The sequence below is a fragment of the Ascaphus truei genome (assembly GCF_040206685.1).
Source record: "Ascaphus truei isolate aAscTru1 chromosome 8 unlocalized genomic scaffold, aAscTru1.hap1 SUPER_8_unloc_1, whole genome shotgun sequence".
Lineage (NCBI taxonomy): Eukaryota > Metazoa > Chordata > Amphibia > Anura > Ascaphidae > Ascaphus > Ascaphus truei.
The window spans coordinates 425,751-449,905 of NW_027453835.1; the positions used below are offsets into that span (position 1 = coordinate 425,751).

At 49.3% G+C, this 24,155-nt stretch overlaps 1 protein-coding gene across 1 annotated transcript in view; it reads left to right on the forward strand.

Moving 5' to 3' along the window:
• SERPING1 (serpin family G member 1) overlaps positions 1-23,864 on the forward strand; it is a 130,053-nt gene extending 106,189 nt beyond the window's left edge. Inside the window, 1 exon segment of the mRNA XM_075580622.1 lies at positions 23,462-23,864. Coding sequence (XP_075436737.1) covers positions 23,462-23,715 — 254 coding nt within the window. The 3' untranslated portion in view covers positions 23,716-23,864.
• The last annotated feature ends 291 nt before the right edge of the window (positions 23,865-24,155 follow it).

The window sequence follows — 24,155 nt, forward strand, 5'->3', positions numbered from 1 at the left end:
CTGTGACGCGTAGTCACAGAGTGGCATATTAATCAGGGCGCATCAGAAATCCGGGCTCCTGTGTGACGCGTAGTCACAGAGTGGCATATTAATCAGGGCGCATCAGAAATCCGGGCTCCTATGTGACGCGTAGTCACAGTGTGGCATATTAATCAGGGCGCATCAGAAATCCGGGCCCCTGTGTGACGCGTAGTCACAGTGTGGCATATTAATCAGGGCGCATCAGAAATCCGGGCTCCTGTGTGACGCGTAGTCACAGAGTGGCATATTAATCTGGGCGCATCAGAAATCCGGGCCCCTATGTGACGCGTAGTCACAGAGTGGCATATTAATCTGGGCGCATCAGAAATCCGGGCCCCTGTGTGACGCGTAGTCACAGTGTGGCATATTAATCAGGGCGCATCAGAAATCCGGGCTCCTGTGTGACGCGTAGTCACAGTGTGGCATATTAATCAGGGCGCATCAGAAATCCGGGCCCCTATGTGACACGTAGTCACAGAGTGGCATATTAATCAGGGCGAATCAGAAATCCGGGCTCCTGTGTGACGCGTAGTCACAGAGTGACATATTAATCAGGGCGCATCAGAAATCCGGGCCCCTGTGTGACGCGTAGTCACAGAGTGGCATATTAATCAGGGCGCATCAGAAATCCGGGCTCCTGTGTGACGCGTAGTCACAGTGTGACATATTAATCAGGGCGCATCAGAAATCCGGGCCCCTGTGTGACGCGTAGTCACAGTGTGACATATTAATCAGGGCGCATCAGAAATCCGGGCTCCTACGTGACGCGTAGTCACAGTGTGGCATATTAATCAGGGCGCATCAGAAATCCGGGCCCCTGTGTGACGCGTAGTCACAGAGTGACATATTAATCAGGGCGCATCAGAAATCCGGGCTCCTATGTGACGCGTAGTCACAGTGTGGCATATTAATCAGGGCGCATCAGAAATCCGGGCCCCTGTGTGACGCGTAGTCACAGAGTGGCATATTAATCAGGGCGCATCAGAAATCCGGGCTCCTGTGTGACGCGTAGTCACAGTGTGGCATATTAATCAGGGCGCATCAGAAATCCGGGCTCCTGTGTGACGCGTAGTCACAGAGTGACATATTAATCAGGGCGCATCAGAAATCCGGGCCCCTGTGTGACGCGTAGTCACAGTATGACATATTAATCAGGGCGCATCAGAAATCCGGGCTCCTGTGTGACGCGTAGTCACAGTGTGACATATTAATCAGGGCGCATCAGAAATCCGGGCCCCTGTGTGACGCGTAGTCACAGTGTGGCATATTAATCAGGGCGCATCAGAAATCCGGGCCCCTATGTGACGCGTAGTCACAGTGTGGCATATTAATCAGGGCGCATCAGAAATCCGGGCTCCTGTGTGACGCGTAGTCACAGTGTGGCATATTAATCAGGGCGCATCAGAAATCCGGGCCCCTATGTGACGCGTAGTCACAGTGTGGCATATTAATCAGGGCGCATCAGAAATCCGGGCTCCTGTGTGACGCGTAGTCACAGTGTGACATATTAATCAGGGCGCATCAGAAATCCGGGCCCCTGTGTGACGCGTAGTCACAGAGTGACATATTAATCAGGGCGCATCAGAAATCCGGGCTCCTGTGTGACGCGTAGTCACAGTGTGGCATATTAATCAGGGCGCATCAGAAATCCGGGCCCCTGTGTGACGCGTAGTCACAGAGTGACATATTAATCAGGGCGCATCAGAAATCCGGGCCCCTATGTGACGCGTAGTCACAGTGTGGCATATTAATCAGGGCGCATCAGAAATCCGGGCCCCTATGTGACGCGTAGTCACAGTGTGGCATATTAATTAGGGCGCATCAGAAATCCGGGCTCCTATGTGACGCGTAGTCACAGTGTGGCATATTAATCAGGGCGCATCAGAAATCCGGGCCCCTGTGTGACGCGTAGTCACAGTGTGGCATATTAATCAGGGCGCATCAGAAATCCGGGCTCCTGTGTGACGCGTAGTCACAGTGTGGCATATTAATCAGGGCGCATCAGAAATCCGGGCCCCTGTGTGACGCGTAGTCACAGTGTGGCATATTAATCAGGGCGCATCAGAAATCCAGGCTCCTGTGTGACGCGTAGTCACAGAGTGACATATTAATCAGGGCGCATCAGAAATCCGGGCCCCTGTGTGACGCGTAGTCACAGAGTGGCATATTAATCAGGGCGCATCAGAAATCCGGGCTCCTATGTGACACGTAGTCACAGTGTGGCATATTAATCAGGGCGCATCAGAAATCCGGGCTCCTGTGTGACGCGTAGTCACAGAGTGGCATATTAATCAGGGCGCATCAGAAATCTGGGCTCCTGTGTGACGCGTAGTCACAGAGTGGCATATTAATCAGGGCGCATCAGATATCCGGGCTCCTGTGTGACGCGTAGTCACAGAGTGGCATATTAATCAGGGCGCATCAGAAATCCGGGCCCCTATGTGACGCGTAGTCACAGTGTGGCATATTAATCAGGGCGCATCAGAAATCCGGGCTCCTGTGTGACGCGTAGTCACAGAGTGGCATATTAATCAGGGCGCATCAGAAATCCGGGCTCCTATGTGACGCATAGTCACAGTGTGGCATATTAATCAGGGCGCATCAGAAATCCGGGCCCCTGTGTGACGCGTAGTCACAGTGTGGCATATTAATCAGGGCGCATCAGAAATCCGGGCCCCTGTGTGACGCGTAGTCACAGTGTGGCATATTAATCAGGGCGCATCAGAAATCCGGGCTCCTGTGTGACGCGTAGTCACAGTGTGGCATATTAATCAGGGCGCATCAGAAATCCGGGCCCCTGTGTGACGCGTAGTCACAGAGTGGCATATTAATCAGGGCGCATCAGAAATCTGGGCCCCTGTGTGACGCGTAGTCACAGTGTGACATATTAATCAGGGCGCATCAGAAATCCGGGCTCCTGTGTGACGCGTAGTCACAGAGTGGCATATTAATCAGGGCGCATCAGAAATCCGGGCCCCTGTGTGACGCGTAGTCACAGAGTGGCATATTAATCAGGGCGCATCAGAAATCCGGGCTCCTGTGTGACGCGTAGTCACAGTGTGGCATATTAATCAGGGCGCATCAGAAATCCGGGCCCCTGTGTGACGCGTAGTCACAGTGTGGCATATTAATCAGGGCGCATCAGAAATCCGGGCCCCTGTGTGACACGTAGTCACAGTGTGGCATATTAATCAGGGCGCATCAGAAATCCGGGCCCCTATGTGACGCGTAGTCACAGTGTGGCATATTAATCAGGGCGCATCAGAAATCCGGGCCCCTATGTGACGCGTAGTCACAGTGTGGCATATTAATCAGGGCGCATCAGAAATCCGGGCTCCTATGTGACGCGTAGTCACAGAGTGGCATATTAATCAGGGCGCATCAGAAATCCGGGCTCCTGTGTGACGCGTAGTCACAGAGTGACATATTAATCAGGGCGCATCAGAAATCCGGGCCCCTGTGTGACGCGTAGTCACAGTGTGGCATATTAATCAGGGCGCATCAGAAATCCGGGCTCCTGTGTGACACGTAGTCACAGAGTGACATATTAATCAGGGCGCATCAGAAATCCGGGCCCCTATGTGACGCGTAGTCACAGTGTGGCATATTAATCAGGGCGCATCAGAAATCCGGGCCCCTATGTGACGCGTAGTCACAGTGTGGCATATTAATCAGGGCGCATCAGAAATCCGGGCCCCTATGTGACGCGTAGTCACAGAGTGGCATATTAATCAGGGCGCATCAGAAATCCGGGCTCCTGTGTGACGCGTAGTCACATAGTGACATATTAATCAGGGCGCATCAGAAATCCGGGCTCCTGTGTGACGCGTAGTCACAGTGTGGCATATTAATCAGGGCGCATCAGAAATCCGGGCCCCTATGTGACGCGTAGTCACAGAGTGGCATATTAATCAGGGCGCATCAGAAATCCGGGCTCCTGTGTGACGCGTAGTCACAGAGTGACATATTAATCAGGGCGCATCAGAAATCCGGGCTCCTGTGTGACGCGTAGTCACAGTGTGACATATTAATCAGGGTGCATCAGAAATCCGGGCCCCTATGTGACGCGTAGTCACAGTGTGGCATATTAATCAGGGCGCATCAGAAATCCGGGCTCCTGTGTGACGCGTAGTCACCGTGTGGCATATTAATCAGGGCGCATCAGAAATCCGGGCTCCTATGTGACGCGTAGTCACAGTGTGACATATTAATCAGGGCGCATCAGAAATCCGGGCTCCTATGTGACGCGTAGTCACAGTGTGACATATTAATCAGGGCGCATCAGAAATCCGGGCTCCTATGTGACGCGTAGTCACAGTGTGACATATTAATCAGGGTGCATCAGAAATCCGGGCTCCTGTGTGACGCGTAGTCACAGAGTGGCATATTAATCAGGGCGCATCAGAAATCCGGGCTCCTGTGTGACGCGTAGTCACAGTGTGACATATTAATCAGGGTGCATCAGAAATCCGGGCCCCTGTGTGACGCGTAGTCACAGTGTGACATATTAATCAGGGCGCATCAGAAATCCGGGCCCCTGTGTGACGCGTAGTCACAGTGTGACATATTAATCAGGGCGCATCAGAAATCCGGGCTCCTGTGTGACGCGTAGTCACAGAGTGGCATATTAATCAGGGCGCATCAGAAATCCGGGCCCCTGTGTGACGCGTAGTCACAAAGTGACATATTAATCAGGGCGCATCAGAAATCCGGGCCCCTATGTGACGCGTAGTCACAGTGTGACATATTAATCAGGGCGCATCAGAAATCCGGGCCCCTGTGTGACGCATAGTCACAGTGTGACATATTAATCAGGGCGCATCAGAAATCCGGGCCCCTGTGTGACGCGTAGTCACAGTGTGACATATTAATCAGGGCGCATCAGAAATCCGGGCCCCTGTGTGACGCGTAGTCACAGTGTGACATATTAATCAGGGCGCATCAGAAATCCGGGCTCCTATGTGACGCGTAGTCACAGTGTGGCATATTAATCAGGGCGCATCAGAAATCCGGGCTCCTGTGTGACGCGTAGTCACAGTGTGGCATATTAATCAGGGCGCATCAGAAATCCTCGTGGTCTGCACCTCAGTGTATAATAAATAAAAGGGGGCTCCAAAAAATATATTGTAATGTTATATTGTAAATATTACATAGCTCCAAAAAATATAAACTTTATATGTTAAAATGAATAGGAAATGCACTCACAATTTGTGCAATGAATAAAAACATGTAACACATGTAATGTGCAGTGCTTGGTTAGCGTGGCTCGCTGCATGGTTAGCGTGGCTCGCTGCATGGTTAGCGTTGCTCGCTGCATGGTTAGCGTGGCTCGCTGCATGGTTAGCGTGGCTCGCTGCATGGTTAGCGTGGCTCGCTGCATGGTTAGCGTGGCTCGCTGCATGGTTAGCGTGGCTCGCTGCTTGGTTAGCGTGGCTCGCTGCATGGTTAGCGTGGCTCGCTGCATGGTTAGCGTGGCTCGCTGCATGGTTAGCGTGGCTCGCTGCTTGGTTAGCGTGGCTCGCTGCTTGGTTAGCGTGGCTCGCTGCTTGGTTAGCGTGGCTCGCTGCATGGTTAGCGTGGCTCGCTGCATGGTTAGCGTGGCTCGCTGCATGGTTAGCGTGGCTCGCTGCATGGTTAACGTGGCTCGCTGCTTGGTTAGCGTGGCTCGCTGCATGGTTAGCGTGGCTCGCTGCTTGGTTAGCGTGGCTCGCTGCATGGTTAGCGTGGCTCGCTGCTTGGTTAGCGTGGCTCGCTGCATGGTTAGCGTGGCTCGCTGCATGGTTAACGTGGCTCGCTGCTTGGTTAGCGTGGCTCGCTGCATGGTTAGCGTGGCTCGCTGCATGGTTAGCGTGGCTCGCTGCATGGTTAGCGTGGCTCGCTGCATGGTTAGCGTGGCTCGCTGCATGGTTAGCGTGGCTCGCTGCTTGGTTAGCGTGGCTCGCTACATGGTTAGCGTGGCTCGCTGCTTGGTTAGCGTGGCTCGCTGCTTGGTTAGCGTGGCTCGCTGCATGGTTAGCGTGGCTCGCTCCACCCGTGATATTATTGGTGAATCCTGAACGGGCTGCAGAGGCCGAGAGATGTATAAATATATTATATACAGACAGATATATCTGGATACCTGAATTGCATAGAAAAATAGGCAAAATAATGACTTTTCAGTCACTCCTGCGGTGATTAATGGCCTCTTTGCTATATATGACCGAATTCTTCATGAATTATCAGATTCACATGTAAAAAGAGAAATGATTTCCTCTGCGTACCCCTATATAAGGCTCGAGCTCTGAGAGCAGGTGCAAAGTCAGATACAGCCCTGGGAGCTCCGAGCTGCCCCTGATTTAGCCATGTCGTTACAGGAACGCGCCAAATGATATCAGGTTTAACCCTCTCCTCCTGTCGTAGGGTATCTGCTATTATCTAGTAATGTTACTGACAAACGATGAATGAATATGCTAGACCGGACCCTACATAGGGATAGGGAGATGCAATAATTTCTCATTTTACCTGGGGCATTTATAATTAACTTTCCTAATGCCACAATATCTCATTTAGGGCCTCATGCACTAAAGTCAAATAGAAAAAATCGCCAGGGTTTTTAAATCGCCATTTTTTGCAGCGTTGCTATGACAGTATGCAGAAAGCCCCGAATACCAGTGATAGCAACATTAGCAAAAATGGCGAGTTGCCGGCGGCGAGATGATCGGCCCTCTGAAAAGGGCTCACCCGGCGAGTTCTATCTGCTGCAGAAAGAGAACCGCTTCCCTCTGCGCAAATCTCGCCAGAAAAAAAATCTTTTTACATTTAAATTTTATTCCTAGTGTACGTGAGTAGGGGGTCTCCAGAGCAGAACTGCGTTGGTTTCAGGTCCGGGGACCCCCTGCTTCGCGAGATACAGGCCCCGTTATGGGGTGGCAGTATCTCCTATGCATTGAAATGTCCCGGTCACGTGATCGGGACATTTACATGCATAGGAGATACCGGCGCCCATAACGGGGCCTGTATCTCGGGAAACAGGGGTCCCTGGACCTCAAATCACCCCACAGTGCCGCCTGCACCTGTCCCTGCCTCCGCTGTCAGGCGCGACCGCACCATGAGTTAAGGGGACACGTGGCACCAGGGGGACCCCGCTATACTCACCCCCTGGTGATAGAACCAACGTCCCCGCTTGGGAACAGCGTATACAACATAACAGTATAATCACAGAAATTATACAATAAAAATGCATTTGTACAATCTTAACACACAATTCAACGACTTTACATAAGGTTGTACATTTGTGTAAACATGACAATGATGGTGCGTATCTTACTCCGAGACCACTGCTGAGCCTCATAGTGGGGTGCCCCAAATGAATCGTAGGCTACCCGATTGTGAGGGTACCTCATTCTTTGGCTTCGGCGAAGCTCTTGTTCCCTCTGGGGAATAATGTACATAGTCCTGAGGCTCAGCCTCTCCCATTGAGGGTATAAATGTCCCTGAATAGTCCATTTGGGGAAGGAAGCACAGGCTTCTAGGATCCAGAGGTTGGCTCATTGGAGCTACCCTAGTAGGCGTTGTGCATCGGGGTCCTTTACCCGCAGCTCCTCCGGGAGGTGCAGCTTGATTCTGAGATGGTCCCTCCATAGGATCCACTACTGTGTCATTGACGGTTTCTTCACCGGCTGTACGATCCTGGGTAGTCTCAAGGATGGTTTCATCGTTAGCCTCTAATGGTTCTGGCTCATCGTCCAGTGGTGTAGCCGGTATCTCTGACTCAAGCTTTGGTCCCGCTGTGTCCGGCGGCGCGCGCGGCCACATGCGCCACCAGCCGCTCACCTGCAATCTGTTTGTCCCCGCTGCCTCCTCCCTCCGTGGCTCACTATGTGCTGTGACGCGTCAGCCGGCCAGTGCTACCAGAAGATGGTGTTCTGAAGCGTTGACGCGTCACGTGGTGCGCGTGTGAGCCAATGAGGAGGGAGGAGGGAAGGAGCTGCGGGAGGGAAGGAGCTGCGGGAGGGAAGGAGCTGCGGGAGGGAAGGAGCTGCGGGAGGGAAGGAGCTGCGGGAGGGAAGGAGCTGCGGGAGGGAAGGAGCTGCGGGAGGGAAGGAGCTGCGGGAGGGAAGGAGCTGCGGGAGGGAAGGAGCTGCGGGAGGGAAGGAGCTGCGGGAGGGAAGCTGTGTGTGTGTCGTGGTTTTTTTTTAAACTTTTGGCCGGCTCGGGAGGAGGGAGCCCCTCATAACGTGATGAGAAACCCGCGGTTTAATGCACCCTATAGAATTCATCTCAGTATAGAACCAGGGTACAGTATATTCTACACATCTACATATGATAATTCAGCTATTAAGTTGGTATATACAAATCTGTTAACACAAATAATTCAGCTGTCTGGCACATCCAGGTCTGTTATAACTGCAACCTGCATAGGCTGGTGCTAGATAAATACTGCAAGTGCTGGAAATCCTCCCCGGGGAGGTCTGTACCCCGCACAGCCGTGGGGCAAGAACCACTTTCTTCTGCCGCCAACCCTACATCCGCTCGATCGCGGTGGGTGGTCACCTGACCGACGGCAGTGCCGGTGTATCCGGGTGTAGCAGGGGGACGCAGGTGTACCAGACGCAGCCCGGCGTGCAGGCAGCAGGCACTGGAGTACTGGAAATCCTCCCCGGGGAGGTCTGTACGCCGCACAGCCGTGGGGCAAGAACCTCAGAGAAGGCTGATCAGTGATTCATAAAGAACTTTAATGAAACAAAGTGCAAACGGATCCTCTTGACGCGTTTCGGCCCGTCAGGCCTTTGTCAAAAGAGTGATCCGTTTGTAACAGCATGATGTATACAGTATATAGCCAGTGCAAGTTACAACACCTGTGAACAAGCCCCAAACAAATGGGTAACAGGTGTAACCCCTAACACAGCAAATAATAATCATCAAATTAAAAACAGTGCTGTGATAAAATGGACCAATCTTATCATTGGATATGAAAACATATACAGATAATTAAACATAATATGCTAAACCAAAATCTCTGATGAATTGGTCAAAAAGACTAAAAACATGTGAGTTAAAAGAAAAGAAAATGCACAAATGTAAATAAAGTTTATAATGAAATACAACATTGATTCTATGAAATCTACCGGACTAGCAAGATAAAGTTTCACCAAAGATAGTAGAAAGAGCTATCAGTCACAAATCACTTGATATTAAATCTGTGCGTAATAATGCTTTGAATGATAAAACAATAAAGAAACAGCATATGATAAAGCATGTTGGACCATGTGAAAAAAAGGGAAGTGAAGCAAGAAATTAAGAGGAACAGTGGGGGAACTTCGACCTTTTCACAACGATAATTGACTTACAAAAATATACACGCAAATGGGCTCTTAAGAAATTATTTTCAAGAAATACTAACAAAACCATACCTCAAACTGTAACAGATACATCAGAAATTATCAATGACAATTCAATTGTGACCAAGGCTCCAACTTTTATTGAAAGTTCGTTTGAGTTTGACACGCAGTCCTTATATGATGAAGGACATACTGAGGCAGCTATTGAAACCCCCTTTTTCGGCCATATAGATTCTAAACTTAGGAAACGTTCCTTATTTGTGCCCAATAACACCAAGGGACCATGTCTGTCAACCTTTGAGAGGCTAGTGGACAGAGACTTAAGGTTATTAGCCAAAGGCTATTCATTCTCTGATTCATTTTACACATCAGACAATCTAACTCCACAGGAAAGAATAGATTTAGATTCATTAAAGAAAAACACAGACATAACTATAAAAAATGCTGATAAGGGGGGAGCAATAGATGTCCAGTCATCCACTAAATACCAGGACGAGGCTCTAAGATTGTTGAGCAATGAAGAGTTTTATACTACACTCAACACAGACCCAACTATAAGGTTTTTGGGGGAGCTCCAAGATCTTTTAGAACTTGGTGACACCTTATATGTCTTATCAAACAAAGAGAGGCAATATCTGGCATGTGATTCTCCTATTATTCCCATATTCCACCATCTCCCAAGGATCCATAAGTCACTGGAGAACCCCCCGGGGCGGCCCATTGTCTCCAGTATTGGATCTTTGGAAGATGGTGTTTCACGTTATGTGGACAAATTCCTCCAGCCCATTGTAAAAACCTTACCTTCGTTCATTGAAGACACTACAGCGTTGTTGATTTCATTGGAGGATGTGTCTTGGAAGGAGGGATACCGATGGGTCACCATGGACATCACATCATTGTACACCATTATTGAACACGAGCACGACCTAAGGGCCATTAATCACTATTTGCAACTCTCTTCACTTTCTATAGCACAGATCACGTTTATCACTGATTCCATTCTTTTTTTACTCACTCACAATTATTTCTTCAAAAACAGGGCACAGCTATGGGGACATCTTTTGCACCCTCATATGCTAATCTGTTCATGGGTTTATGGGAATCTATTAATATCTATGGTAGCACTAATTTGTTTCGTTCCAATATCATCTTTTACAAACGTTTTATTGATGATTTGATTTTCATTTGGGAGGGTGATCTTAACAGTCTTCACACGTTCATACAAACTCTGAATAATAATAATATAAATCTTCACTTCACATTTCAAACCGACACTGTTAATATCAATTACCTTGATGTGACTATCCATGGTGATCCCATGACGGGTATACAAACTGATATATATACAAAACCACATGCCAGAAATTCATATCTTCATGCCAAAAGTAGCCATCCTAAGGCATTGATACGTGGGATCCCTAAGGGACAATTCTTGCGTTATAAACGTCTCTGCTCAGACCCAGAAACCTTTTTGAAACATTCCAAGACATTAAGAACCAAATTCTTGTCCAGGGGATACAATAAAGTTGATGTAGATGTGGCCCTTCTGAATGCTAAAACTGTGGACCGTGTTGATCTATTAAAAAAGAAAGATAAAGATAAACAAACAAACTTTCAGGACACTCCATTGTTTATCACAAAATTCAGTAAACAGGCGTCACAAATCAGACAGATAGTGTCCAAACACTGGAACATACTAAAATTGGATAAAGATCTAGATGTGTTTACAACACATGGTCCCAAATTTGCTTTCAGAAGGGCCAATACATTAGCCTCATCCATTTCGAGAAGCATGTACAAATCTCCAAGCCAACCTCGAATTAGCAACATACCTAAAGGTTTTTCCAGATGTGGATTTTGTAAATGTTGTAAATTTGCTACATCAACAAAAAGAGTACACACACTGTTTCCAAACAGCAAATATAGAATCAACACATTTATTAATTGTCAAACAAGCTACATTGTTTATGTTATCACATGTGGATGTCAACAGAAATATGTGGGAAGAACCATTAGATCTTTATATATTCGTATCTCACAACATGTTAGATTAATAAATATAAAAATATTTATTACATCCACTATCAAAACATTTTGTACAATGTCCACTTGGTGGACTTAAGAATTTCTCATTCTTTGGGGTTGAACACGTCCCCTCTTACATTAGAGGAGGCGATAGATTGTACAGATTGAACAAAAAAAGAGATGTCATGGATATTTTCCATGAATACATTACAGCCTCACGGACTCAATGTTGAATGGGAGCTAAAACATTTTCTTGGTGATTAATGAATGCTTATCACTGCATTATGTATATTGTTTTTCTCTTTCCTCCTTGTTCTTTCCCCCCTATCTTTCTTCTGCCCCCCTCTCCTCTTTCCCCCCCCCCTCCCTTCTCTCCCCACCCCCCTTTCTCTGTTTTTCACCCTCTCTTTCCGCTCTCTCTCCCCTCTCTTCTTCTTCCCCCCGCCCGGTCCTGTCTCTCTTTCCCCTTCTTTTCTTCCTTTTTCTTCCCTTTTCCTTCCCTTTTCTTTCTTTTTTCTTTCTTCGCGCTTTCTCTTTGTCCCCTTCTCACTCCCCCTTTTCCCCCACTGTTCCTCTTAATTTCTTGCTTCACTTCCCTTTTTTCACATGGTCCAACATGCTTTATCATATGCTGTTTCTTTATTGTTTTATCATTCAAAGCATTATTACGCACAGATTTAATATCAAGTGATTTGTGACTGATAGCTCTTTCTACTATCTTTGGTGAAACTTTATCTTGCTAGTCCGGTAGACTTCATAGAATCAATGTTGTATTTCATTATAAACTTTATTTACATTTGTGCATTTTCTTTTCTTTTAACTCACATGTTTTTAGTCTTTTTGACCAATTCATCAGAGATTTTGGTTTAGCATATTATGTTTAATTATCTGTATATGTGTTCCTATCCAATGATAAGATTGGTCCATTTTATTACAGCACTGTTTTTAATTTGATGATTATTATTTGCTGTGTTAGGGGTTACACCTGTTACCCATTTGTTTGGGGCTTGTTCACAGGTGTTGTAACTTGCACTGGCTATATATACATCATGCTGTTACAAACGGATCACTCTTTTGACAAAGGCCTGACGGGCCGAAACGCGTCAAGAGGATCCGTTTGCACTTTGTTTCATTAAAGTTCTTTATGAATCACTGATCAGCCTTCTCTGAGGTTCTTGCCCCACGGCTGTGCGGCGTACAGACCTCCCCGGGGAGGATTTCCTGCACTCCAGTGCCTGCTGCCTGCACGCCGGGCTGCGTCTGGTACACCTGCGTCCCCCTGCTACACCCGGATACACCGGCACTGCCGTCGGTCAGGTGACCACCCACCGCGATCGAGCGGATGTAGGGTTGGCGGCAGAAGAAAGTGCTGGCGGGCTGAGAGGATCAAGTCGTGAAGACACATTGCTAGCAGAGGGACATGCAGCATTTCCACACCGGAGGACAGACCAGCCACTTCTCTACACCCCCCAGCTGTAAGTTATCTCCTTCTATGTTTTCTCTCACTTTATTGTGCTTATGGTTAGCCAGTTGCGGAGATTTACATTTGTGAAGATTACACTGGGGGACTGTGGCGTTCGTTACCAACATTAACTGTTATTCAAGCACCAGTTCACAGCTGCAGCCATGCTTTCTGAGCGCCTGGTGGGTTAACTTGCTGTTTACCCGTTACAAATACTGCAAGTGGACAGAAAAAAAGGGGGGGGGGACGAACGGACGGACCCTCCGCTCAAACTACGCCCCCTCCCGCTCCCTACAGACCGCAGGTAGCAGTCAATTGCCTCTCAGCGCGCCGCCTGTCTGCAGTGCGGGCGCGCTGACTGAGGCAGCGGGTCTTTAGCCTCATTGTCTTCCACTTGTGGAAGAGGTAGAATATGGTTCCGGTGCCAGACCTTTACCTGTCCATCTGCATCTTTTATATGGTAGACCGGGAGGCCCGACATCTGTGATTCGACTTCATATATACCGTCACGCCAACCGTCGGCTAATTTGTGTTTCTCGGGGATTCCAAGGTTGCGGAGAAGCACTGCGTCTCCAGGTTGAATATCCCGGTGTCTGACCTTATGGTCGTATCGCCTCTTGTTATTGGCGTTCAGGTGAACGGTTGCTTTCTCAGCTGATTGGTAAGCCTGTTGTAGACTTTCCTGGAGCCTTTGCACGTATTTGAAGTGCGTCGCATTGTGTATTCCATCTGTTGACACCCTCAGTCGCACATCCACAGGCAGCCTGGCTTCTCACCCAATCATAAGGAAGTATGGGGAGAATCCCGTGGACTCATGGCGTGTACAGTTGTACGCATGTACCAGTGTCTCCACATGCTTGCCCTACTCTGTTTTCTGAGCGCCTTTCAGTGTACCGAGCATGTCTAACAGTGTCGTGTTAAATCGCTCCGGCACAGCGTCTCCCTCGGGGTGGTACGGGGTTGTTTGGGACTTAGTGATATTGAGGAGCTTGATTAACTCCTGGATGAGTTTACTCTCAAAGTCCCGGCCTTGATCTGAATGAAGGCGGTTAGGCAGGCCATAATGGATGAAGTATTGTTCCCACAGGATCTTTGCCACCGTGATGGCCTTCTGGTTTTTGGTGGGCAAGGCCATATATTGCTGAATCTGGGGCAGGACCAATTGGCGACTATCCGGGTGGTTGTGGTATTGTACTACCCGATAGAGTAGATCGTTGTCCATCTTGAATTTGTCGGCCTCTCGCATGAGGATGGCAACCAGGTCGCTGGGGGCACACTTCAGAATTGCAAGCTTGTTTTTCTTTACAGCCTGGGGAAAATGCTAGCCACAGGGTCCCGGATCTGATATTGGACCATATCTTTCAATGCTATGATTTTATCATGGATGATGGTCATCCCTGCTGGATCACAGTAAGCGGCAGGGATGGCTTTGGATTGGCATCCTAAGGAATTCGCGACCCTCAACTCCGAGGCCACTCTATCTTCTCTGACAGTGGCCGTGCTGCACATAGCTCTCATCCCTGGTCCCGGGATCTCCTCCCAGAGGTCATCATCTGGAGTGGTGCTCAGTCCGGGTCTTTGGGATAAAGCATCCGCTCCGATATTCAGGGGCCCAGGTTTATATTTCAGGGTGAACTGGTAGTTTGATAACGCCTCCAGCCATTGGTGGCCGGTAGCGTCCAGTTTGGCTGATGTTAATATGTATGTGAGCGGATTGTTATCCATCCTCACTTCAAAAGTTACGCCGTACAAGTAGTCATGGAGCTTGTCCATGATGGCCCACTTGAAGTGAGGAACTCCAACTTGTGTACCGGATAATTTTGCTCACTGGGAGTCAAACTGCGGCTGACGTAGGCTACTGTTCGGAGCCCCTCCGGGTGTTTCTGGTGTAGGACTGCACCTAAGCCATTGAGACTTGCGTCTACATGGAGAACATAGGGCTGTTCTGGGTCGGCATAAGTGAGAACAGGTGCCTCTGTTAAGCTCTTCTTCAGGCCCAGGAAGGCATGCTCGCAGTCGGTCATCCATTTATCGTCAAACGGCTGTCTAGCAGAGGTAGCCTTTCGTCCTGTGTCCTCGGAATATATCTTGAGGAGATTGTTGAGGGGCTTGGCCTTACTTGAATACCCCTCCACAAAACGGCTATAGTAGCCACAGAAACCGAGGAAAGAGCATAGCTCCATGATGTTCTCAGGTCGCAGCCAATTCACCACGGCCTCCACTTTAGCAGGGTCAATGGCGATCTCATCAGCAGATACAATATGCCCCACGTAGGTTGCTGAGGTGTGACAGAACTGACACTTGTCAAGGGATAATTTCAGGCCTTCTTGACCCAGATGGTCCAGCACCTTCAGTAGCCGCTTTTCATGTTCCTCTAAGGACTTACCAAAGACAATCATATCGTCCAGGTAGACCAAGCATTCCCAAGGATTCATGTCTCCAATGGTTTTCTCCATTAGGCAGTGAAATGTTGCTGGAGCCCCGCAGATGCCTTGGGTCATTCGTGTAAATTTGTAAAAGCCCAGGGGACAGATGAAGGCTGTCTTCTCCTGGTCTTCTGCACTCATCGATACCTGGTAGCACCCAGATCGCAAGTTCAGGACACTGAACCAATGGCTCCCATTTGGCGCATTGAGAATCTCTTCAATGCGGGGAAGGATGTAGTGATCAGTGTTCTGTAGTCAACACAGAATCTTACCGACCCCTTCTTCTTCCTCAACACCACAATGGGTGGGACCTAGGGACTCCGGGATTCAGCCACAATCCCCGCTGTCTCCATCTCTTGTAAAACTTCCCTCACATCGCCCACATCCTGAGGGGCGATGTGATGAGAACGTTCTCGGAAGGGTGTAGTGTCACTCAGCCTGATGGTGAGTTGGGCGCTTGGGCTGCAGCCCACATCCATCTCACTTGTGGACAATACGGCTCCGGGTTCCTCCAATTTTGCCTTGAGTCAGGTGTTCCATTCTGCCGACAGGTTTGAATCTCTGAAGTTGAAGGTCAGCCCGGGTGATTGTTCGGACACTGCAGCGGTATTCACTTGAAGCATTGTCTCCACAGGGGTGACGGGGTATATTCGCCCCAATTTACGGCCCTGGTCGAAGGCCATTGGATAGAGAGAGGTGTTTTGGACGAACAGTTTGGTTCTTTCAGGAATTTTGGAGGTCCATTCCCATACTTCAGGTACCAGCTTGTAGCCTCGCTGGGCATTCTCCTCGGGCGTACTCTCCAGGGATAAGAGGTGGTCTGTTCATCCCTGTCAGGGTAGCAGCACAGTGCGACCATGCTCTTCACTCCCCCTGGTGGAATCTCTGTTAATCCCGGTTGTAAGTTGAAGAGATCTCCATTACGGTCTTGTGCAGATATCTTGCAACACTCCTCCAGAAGGATGGGATGGATATCCAGACTATTCAAAGACAGTTTGCCGGCTTCTTGCAGAGAGGCCCTGATTATTGCCCTCAATATGTCGGTGTTAGTTCCCAGTATGATCGGGGAACTGGGATGCTCTTGGGGCTCGGGCATACCAGTGCCGCCACATCCATAGGGTGCGACTTGCCGGTGTTCAGCTGAAGTATCGCCAGCCAAACCTTCACTACCCCGTCGACGGGATAATCCTCATTGCTAAGTCCTCTCAGTTTCAGGTTCTCCGCTGACTGCAAGGGTTGGGTTTTGAGATGTTGGTTGTAGAACTCTCTGTAGAGGATGGTCACTTGTGATCCAGTGTCCAACAAGGCCGATGAATAGACACCGTCCACGACGATGCGTGTGATAGCGGCGAGTCCTACCTGACTGTAAGCGTCCAATGGTGGGGTTCAATCGTTGGAGATTGGCTTGGGAGTGGGTTCGACTGGTGTGACTGGTGTTTCGACCGTCTGAACCCTGCAGATCATTACGTTAGGATGAAAATTCTTAGTGGGAGTTTTTCTTTCTTTCTTGGGGCATTCGTTGGCGAAGTGGTCCTTCCGACCACAGCTGTAGCAGATGAGGTCACCAGGGTCGGTGCTGGCCTTATAGGTAGGAGATACTCTCCTTGACGGTTTTGACCTGACAACAGGTGGCTTGGATTGAGAGTCCTCCGTACTATAGGGTTCCTTAACCTTCAGAGCGGATGCTCCCTTGGGTTCACCCTTGAGGGGCTCTTTTTAGGGGCATGGAAGTGCAGCTGAACTTCGTGCTTCCTGACATGCCGCATTAAGTCCATGTAGCTGGGAGGTGCTGTGGTGGCTGAAGCGGCCCGCATCACAAGGGCTATTGGGTGGGAAGGTAGTGATCCCTTCAGCAGTTGCTTGAACCGTTACCGGTCTATTTCTGCAACCTAAATTATTTTCTTAGCGCGAAGTATCCCAAAGGATAGTTGGAGCCTGCGGACGAAAGCGGACAATTCCTCTTCCTCCCTCTGGCGGAGAGCCTTGAACTGGGCCATGAACTCATCCTCGTTGTCTTCGCTTGTGTAGGACTGGGTCAGCAGTTCTACCAACTCATGAGCAGGAACTTCTCCCTATGTGTCTCGATGCGCTTGTACCAGTTGTGCGGCCAGGGGTCAGAGAAACTCAACCAGCCTCTGTCGCTTGATGGCTTCCGAGCATGACCACTGTCTAGCACTTGGAGAACGTGTTCCCTCCAAGTCTCAAACCCTTCTTCTCCTAAGGGCGTTGGCTCTATCCCGGAGAAGGCCTTGAGCTTTCTGTAATTCTGCAACTGTGAAGACATGGTTAGGGCCTCCACTAGTTGCGGTAGGGTCATGCCCAGTACTGAGCCGCCACTTGCTAAGTGACTATCACTGACAGGCCTGGGACTAGGGCCTGGGGTAGGTGTAGGTGGGGGGCTCCCGGCCCAGCTGGTGGCCCCTTGTAGGGGCGTGGGGGTACGCGATGTTCTACGGCCCAGTCGTGGACCTGTTGCTTAGAGGGCACAAACATATTGGGAAATTGGATTGCTCGAATTTACTATTATCTCGGGCACCCAAGGTCTGAGATCTCAGCAGCGCCTCCAAATGAAGCACACTTTCCCCCACTCTATGGGAGATCTGGCAGCTACTGTGTATTTGGTGTGCTACCTGTGGCTCCTAGGAGGCCTGAACCTCTGCCGCTGGGAGCCTGGGGTGTACCTGTTCCGACTGGTGAATCCGCCTCCACCTGCAAGGGATCCCAACTTGGTGGGATGAGCCCCGTACAAGAACAATAATAATAATAATACACACACTCAAGCATATACTAACAACCTTTACTGGACACCTATAGCAGCCACAAGCTAATGTGAGCCAGGGCCTAGCTGGGGCCTAAGGGGGAGATCTGGCCTAGTCCAGGGAAGCACTGCTCCCTGGACACTACCTGCTCCTCAGAGGTCCCTCTTCCGACTGGCGTGGCTGCAAACCCTCAAAGTATCAATGTTAGAGCAGGGGCCGATCACCGCTCCATACTCCCCTGTAGTGCTGCCCGCACCTGTCCCTGCCTCCGCTGTCAGGTGCGACTGCGCTGTGAGGTAAGGGGACACGGGGCGCCAGGGTGACCCTGCTATATATATATATATATATATGTAGAGGTATCAGTACCATGTTAGCCGAGCTTCAATAATCAAAAGCGAATAGACGATGCCGTTCTGTGGCTAACGAAATGCTTTTATTTGTGCGAGCTTTCGAGATACACTGATCCCTTCTTCCGGCGATGTTACAATGAATAAAGCAAGCAAAGGGTTTACTTAAAAACAGTGTCTCTTGGAATGTTATCTGTGTATATCCCTCACCCCTTGTGTACTGTAGATGCGATTTATGGCTAGAGTTGTTAAATGGTCCCTGAATGTTAGAGATATAAGAGTGTGTGTGTGTGTGTGTGTGTATAAATATAATTGAATGAAGAGCCCACAGTGTATACAGGGCTTTACAAAAGGTGTGTGTGGAGTGGGAGTGTATATCAAAGGTGTGGGTAGGTGTGGAAATGTGAGAGTGTTGCATTAATAAAAGTGTGTGTAGATACTATGTGGTCCCTATTGGTATATAGGGATGGAATAACATGGAGTATTTGTATGTATAAGAGACACCTGTGTGTGCATACATATAGCAGAGTATGTATAGACATGGCCTTTAGCCCTCATGGGAAGAGAGTTCACTTGTGTCAGTAATGACTCATAAAACTTTGGTCCCTGTTTAGGCCACCGCTAAGTGTCCCGAACAGTTGCATAAATTTGTATTCATATAACCGTCTCTCTTTCGGTGTTCTAAGATTACCTTTGAGTATGGCTACCCTCAGATCGTTCATCTTATGGCCAGAGTCAGAGAAATGTTCGCTGACAGGACTGTCTCTTGTTCCGCGTGTGATGCTGTGGCAATGCAGGTTCATTCTCTTGTTTAGCCCCTTTACCGTCTCACCTATGTAGTAGCAGCCCCTTAGGCATTTCATGCACATGATGAGGTACACGACATTGCTGGAGGAACAGGTGAACCTTCCTCTGATTTTGTATTCCCGATTCCTGTGTGGTATTTGTATTGTGTCTGCTGTGTGGAGCATTGCGCAGGTTTTGCATCTTGGGTCCTGGCATGGTTTTGTCCCGCATTCAGTTGTACTGCTGAATACTTTACTCCTCACCATCATTTTCTTGAGATTATGAGGTTGTCTGTATGATAATAAGGGTGTTTCAGAGAAGACCTGTTGCAGTATTGTATCTTCCTGGAGGATGGGTTGTAGTTTCCTGGCGATCTTGCGTAGGGCTTCTAGGTGTGGGTTATATGTGACCACCAAAGGTACCCTGTCGCTTGTCTCTTTTTGTTTGTATTCAAGGAGATCACTTCTTGGTATTCTGGTGGCTTTGTGGATTTGCTGGTCTACAATTCTGTGGTTATATCCACGGTTTATGAAATCTGTTCTCAAGGCTTTAATCAGCTGGCCTCTGTCTGCTGTGTCGGAGCATATCCGGTTGTATCGTATGGCTTGGCTGTAGATGGGTTCATGCTTAGTGTGTCGGGTGGAAGCTGTTGTCCCTCAAATAGCTGGGTCTGTTTGTAGGTTTGCGGTATACAGAAGTCTGTAGTTGGTTGTTCTTTATGGTGATGGTGGTGTCTAGGAAATATACTTCGTCCGGGGAATTGCTGAGTTTGAGGTTGATGATCGGATGGAACGTATTGAAGTTCTCATGGAACTGTAGTAGGTCCTGTTCGCCAGAGGTCCAAATCAGGAGGATGTCATCGATGTAGCGAAGGTATGTAAGGGGTTTCATGTGACAGGTGGAAAGAAAGTCACTTTCCAGTTTTGCGCAGAACAGATTGGCATACTCTGGCGCCATCCGAGTGCCCACCGCGGTCCCGGTTGTCTGGAGGTATGTGTCATTTCCAAATGTGAAGTAGTTATGGGTCAGAATAAATTCGATGCATTTAGTCACTGTCTCTGAGGGTGGCTTCTGCGTCCCCAGAAAGTTTCTGCAGACTGAAATCCCATCCTCGTGGGGGATGTTTGTATAAAGTGACTCTACATCCATGGTTGCTAGTAGTGTTCCTGTTGGGAGGGGGCCAATGGCATTCAGTTTGTTTAGCAGGTCGGTGGTATCCTGGATATACCTGGGTGTGTTCCTGACAAGTGGTTTGAGAATGCCCTCCACCCAGCCAGAAATATTCTCGGTAAGTGTGCCAGATCCAGAGATAATAGGGCGCCCAGGGTTACCCTCTTTGTGAATTTTAGGGAGCATGTAGAAAGTGCCAGGTTTTGGGTTGGCTGGTATCAGGTCCAGAATTTGTTCTCTTGTGTGGATCGGGAGTGTTTTAATGATCCTGTTGAGTTCTCATGTATTTTTTAGTTGGATCCTCCTGCAGTTGGGTGTAACACTTTGAATCAGAGTTGCCAGTGTGCTTCCCGCAGGTAGTCTGTGGTGTTCATTATGACCACTGCTCCTCCCTTGTCCGCAGGTTTGATTGTTATGCTGTGGTTGGCCTTTAGCGATTCTATGGCTCTCCTCTCCATCAGTGTCAGATTATACGTTTGTTTCCTTACTTTGCCCAGGATGGTGGTTTTGGCGCTGTGTCTGAAGCTTTCAATGTACCGGTCCATTGTGGGATTGCGCCCAGTTTGTGGGATCCAGTTTGATTTTTGCTTCTCCCTGCTCATGTGCAGCGGCTCTCCTTCTGCAGTGTTGGCATAATCTTGGTTGTGTCTGTCATGGAAGAACTCCTTAAGACGCAGCCTTCTGAAGAATTCTTCCAGGTCACTGCACAGCTCAATCTTGTCCATAGGCTTGGTAGGGCAGAATGTGAGACCCTTTGATAATACTGAGGACTCTGCTTGATTAGGTGTGTAATCTGAGAGGTTAACAGTGCAGTCCTGCTGTTGGTGACTGTCAATGTTTGTATTATTAGTGGTTGTGCTGGCTGCTGCAGAGTATCTCATTCTTAGCCTCAGTCTGTGCAGTTTCTTTTCCTTATTGCTAATAAGACCCTTCAGGAGTTTTTCATGGAATGTTTGGAGTCCTCTCCATGTGTCTGTGTGTATTTCTCCTGTCTCCAGGATGCTGTCTATTGTCACCTTTGTCTTTCTCCTGTTACTGTAACAGATGCTGATCAGGTGGTTCCTTTATCTTTCTGAGTTCCGGGTGCACAGTTGTTGGGAGAATTTTGTGTTGTATGTGTTGGCAAGTGGGTTTTTGAGGACGAGTCCTTTTGGGATCAGATGCTCCTTCTTGCTTTGCTGAGGAAGATGATATCACTGTTGTGCCTGTTTTTTCAGTAAATCCGGTACAATGTGGTATCTTCCATATTTTGATGTAGAGGTATCAGTACCGTGTTAGCCGAGCTTTAATAAACAAAAACGAATAGACGATGCCGTTCTGTGGCTAACGAAATGCTTTTATTTGTGCGAGCTTTCGAGATACACTGATCCCTTCTTCCGGCGATGTTACATTGAATAAAGCAAGCAAAGGGTTTACTTAAAAACAGTGTCTCTTGTAATGTTATCTGTGTATATCCCTCACCCCTTGTGTAGATGTGATTTATGGCTAGAGGTGTTAAATAGTCCCTGAATGTTAGTGATATGAGTGTGTATTTCTATGTAAATATAAATGAAGAGCCCACAGTGTACACAGGGCTTTACAAAAGGTGTGTGTGGAGTGGGAGTGTATATTAAAGGTGTGCGTAGGTGTGGAAATGTGAGAGTGTGTTGCATTACTAAAAGTGTGTAGATACTATGTGGTCCCTATTGGTATATACAGATAGAATTACATAGAGTATTTGTATGTGTAAGAGACAGCTGTGTGTGCATATATATAGCACAGTATGTATAGACATGGCCTTTAGCGCTCATGGGAAGATAGTTCACTTGTGTCAGTAATGACTCAAATCTTCGGCCTCTGTTTAGGCCACCGCTAAGTGTCCCGAACAGTTGCATAAATTTGTATTCATGTAACAGTCTCTCATATAGCCGTAAAGGGGCATACATAAATACAGTTGCAATGAATTTGTAAAAAAAAGTGCCAATGCACCAAATAATACAGTGAAAAAAACTGAGATCTCCACAGTCTGATCTCCTCCCCGGATCTCTGCGCTCTCTCCTCACACGCGCTCTCCCTCCGCAGATCTCCACGCTGATCTCCTCCCCGGATCTCTGCGCTCTCTCCTCACACGCGCTCTCCCTCCGCAGATCTCCACGCTGATCTCCTCCCCGGATCTCTGCGCTCTCTCCTCACACGCGCTCTCCCTCCGCAGATCTCCACGCTGATCTCCTCCCCGGATCTCTGCGCTCTCTCCTCACACGCGCTCTCCCTCCGCAGATCTCCACGCTGATCTCCTCCCCGGATCTCTGCGCTCTCTCCTCACACGCGCTCTCCCTCCGCAGATCTCCACGCTGATCTCCTCCCCGGATCTCTGCGCTCTCTCCTCACACGCGCTCTCCCTCCGCAGATCTCCACGCTGATCTCCTCCCCGGATCTCTGCGCTCTCTCCTCACACGCGCTCTCCCTCCGCAGATCTCCACGCTGATCTCCTCCCCGGATCTCTGCGCTCTCTCCTCACACGTTCTCTCCCTCCGCAGATCTCCACGCTGATCTCCTCCCCGGATCTCTGCGCTCTCTCCTCACACGCGCTCTCCCTCCGCAGATCTCCACGCTGATCTCCTCCCCGGATCTCTGCGCTCTCTCCTCACACGCGCTCTCCCTCCGCAGATCTCCACGCTGATCTCCTCCCCGGATCTCTGCGCTCTCTCCTCACACGTTCTCTCCCTCCGCAGATCTCCACGCTCTGATCTCCTCCCCGGATCTTTGCGCTCTCTCCTCACACCCTCACACGCACTCTCCCTCCGCAGATCTCCACGCTCTGATCTCCTCCCCAGATCTTTGCGCTCTCTCCTCACGCTCTCTCCCTCCGCAGATCTCCACGCTCTGATCTCCTCCCCGGATCTCTGCGCTCTCTCCTCACACGCTCTCTCCCTCCGCAGATCTCCACGCCCTGATCTCCTCCCTCCTCCCCGGATCTCTGCGCTCTCTCCTCACACGCTCTCCCTCCGCAGATCTCCACGCTCTGATCTCCTCCCCGGGTCTCTGCGCTCTCCTTACAGCCTCACACGCTCTCTCCTCACACGTTCTCTCCCTCCGCAGATCTCCACGCTCTGATCTCCTCCCCGGATCTCTGCGCTCTGTCCTCACACGCTCTCTCCCTCCGCAGATCTCCACACCCTGATCTCCTCCCCGGATCTCTGCGCTCTCTCCTCACACCCTGATCTTGCAGTCAGTGATGTCCGTCACCGCGCTGTCCTAGAGATCACAGAGGATGGAGTCACCGCTGCGGCCGCTTCATCGGTCAGCCTCGCTCGGACACTCGCTGTCTTCGCAGTCCGGAGACCATTCATCTTCATTCTGACCACTGACCGCACCGGGGTCCCCCTCCTCCTCGGGCGAGTCACTGACCCAAGCCAGTGACATTAAGGGGGAGACACAGTCACTGCTACAATTACTGCCCCCCCTAACCAGGCTGCAAAGCCACAACCAATAAATGTCCCAACCACCAATAAATGTCCCAACCACCAATAAATGTCCCAACCACCAATAAATGTCCCAACCACCAGTTATTTCCCTGTTTTATTAACTAAAACGCATACAGAACAAAGCAACGCAAACAGAACAAAGCAACGCTAACACAAAGAGCGAGACGCAGGCGCGCGAGACAGACACTCGCACACAGAGAAACAGAGAGTAAGAGAGACACCCACAGAGACGGTAGCGCAGGAGGTTAGGAATGAGGTTAGGATAGCGCAGGAGGAGGTTTGGAATGAGATTAGGATAGCGCAGGAGGAGGTTAGGAATGAGATTAGGATAGCGCAGGAGGAGGTTAGGAATGAGATTAGGATAGCGCAGGAGGA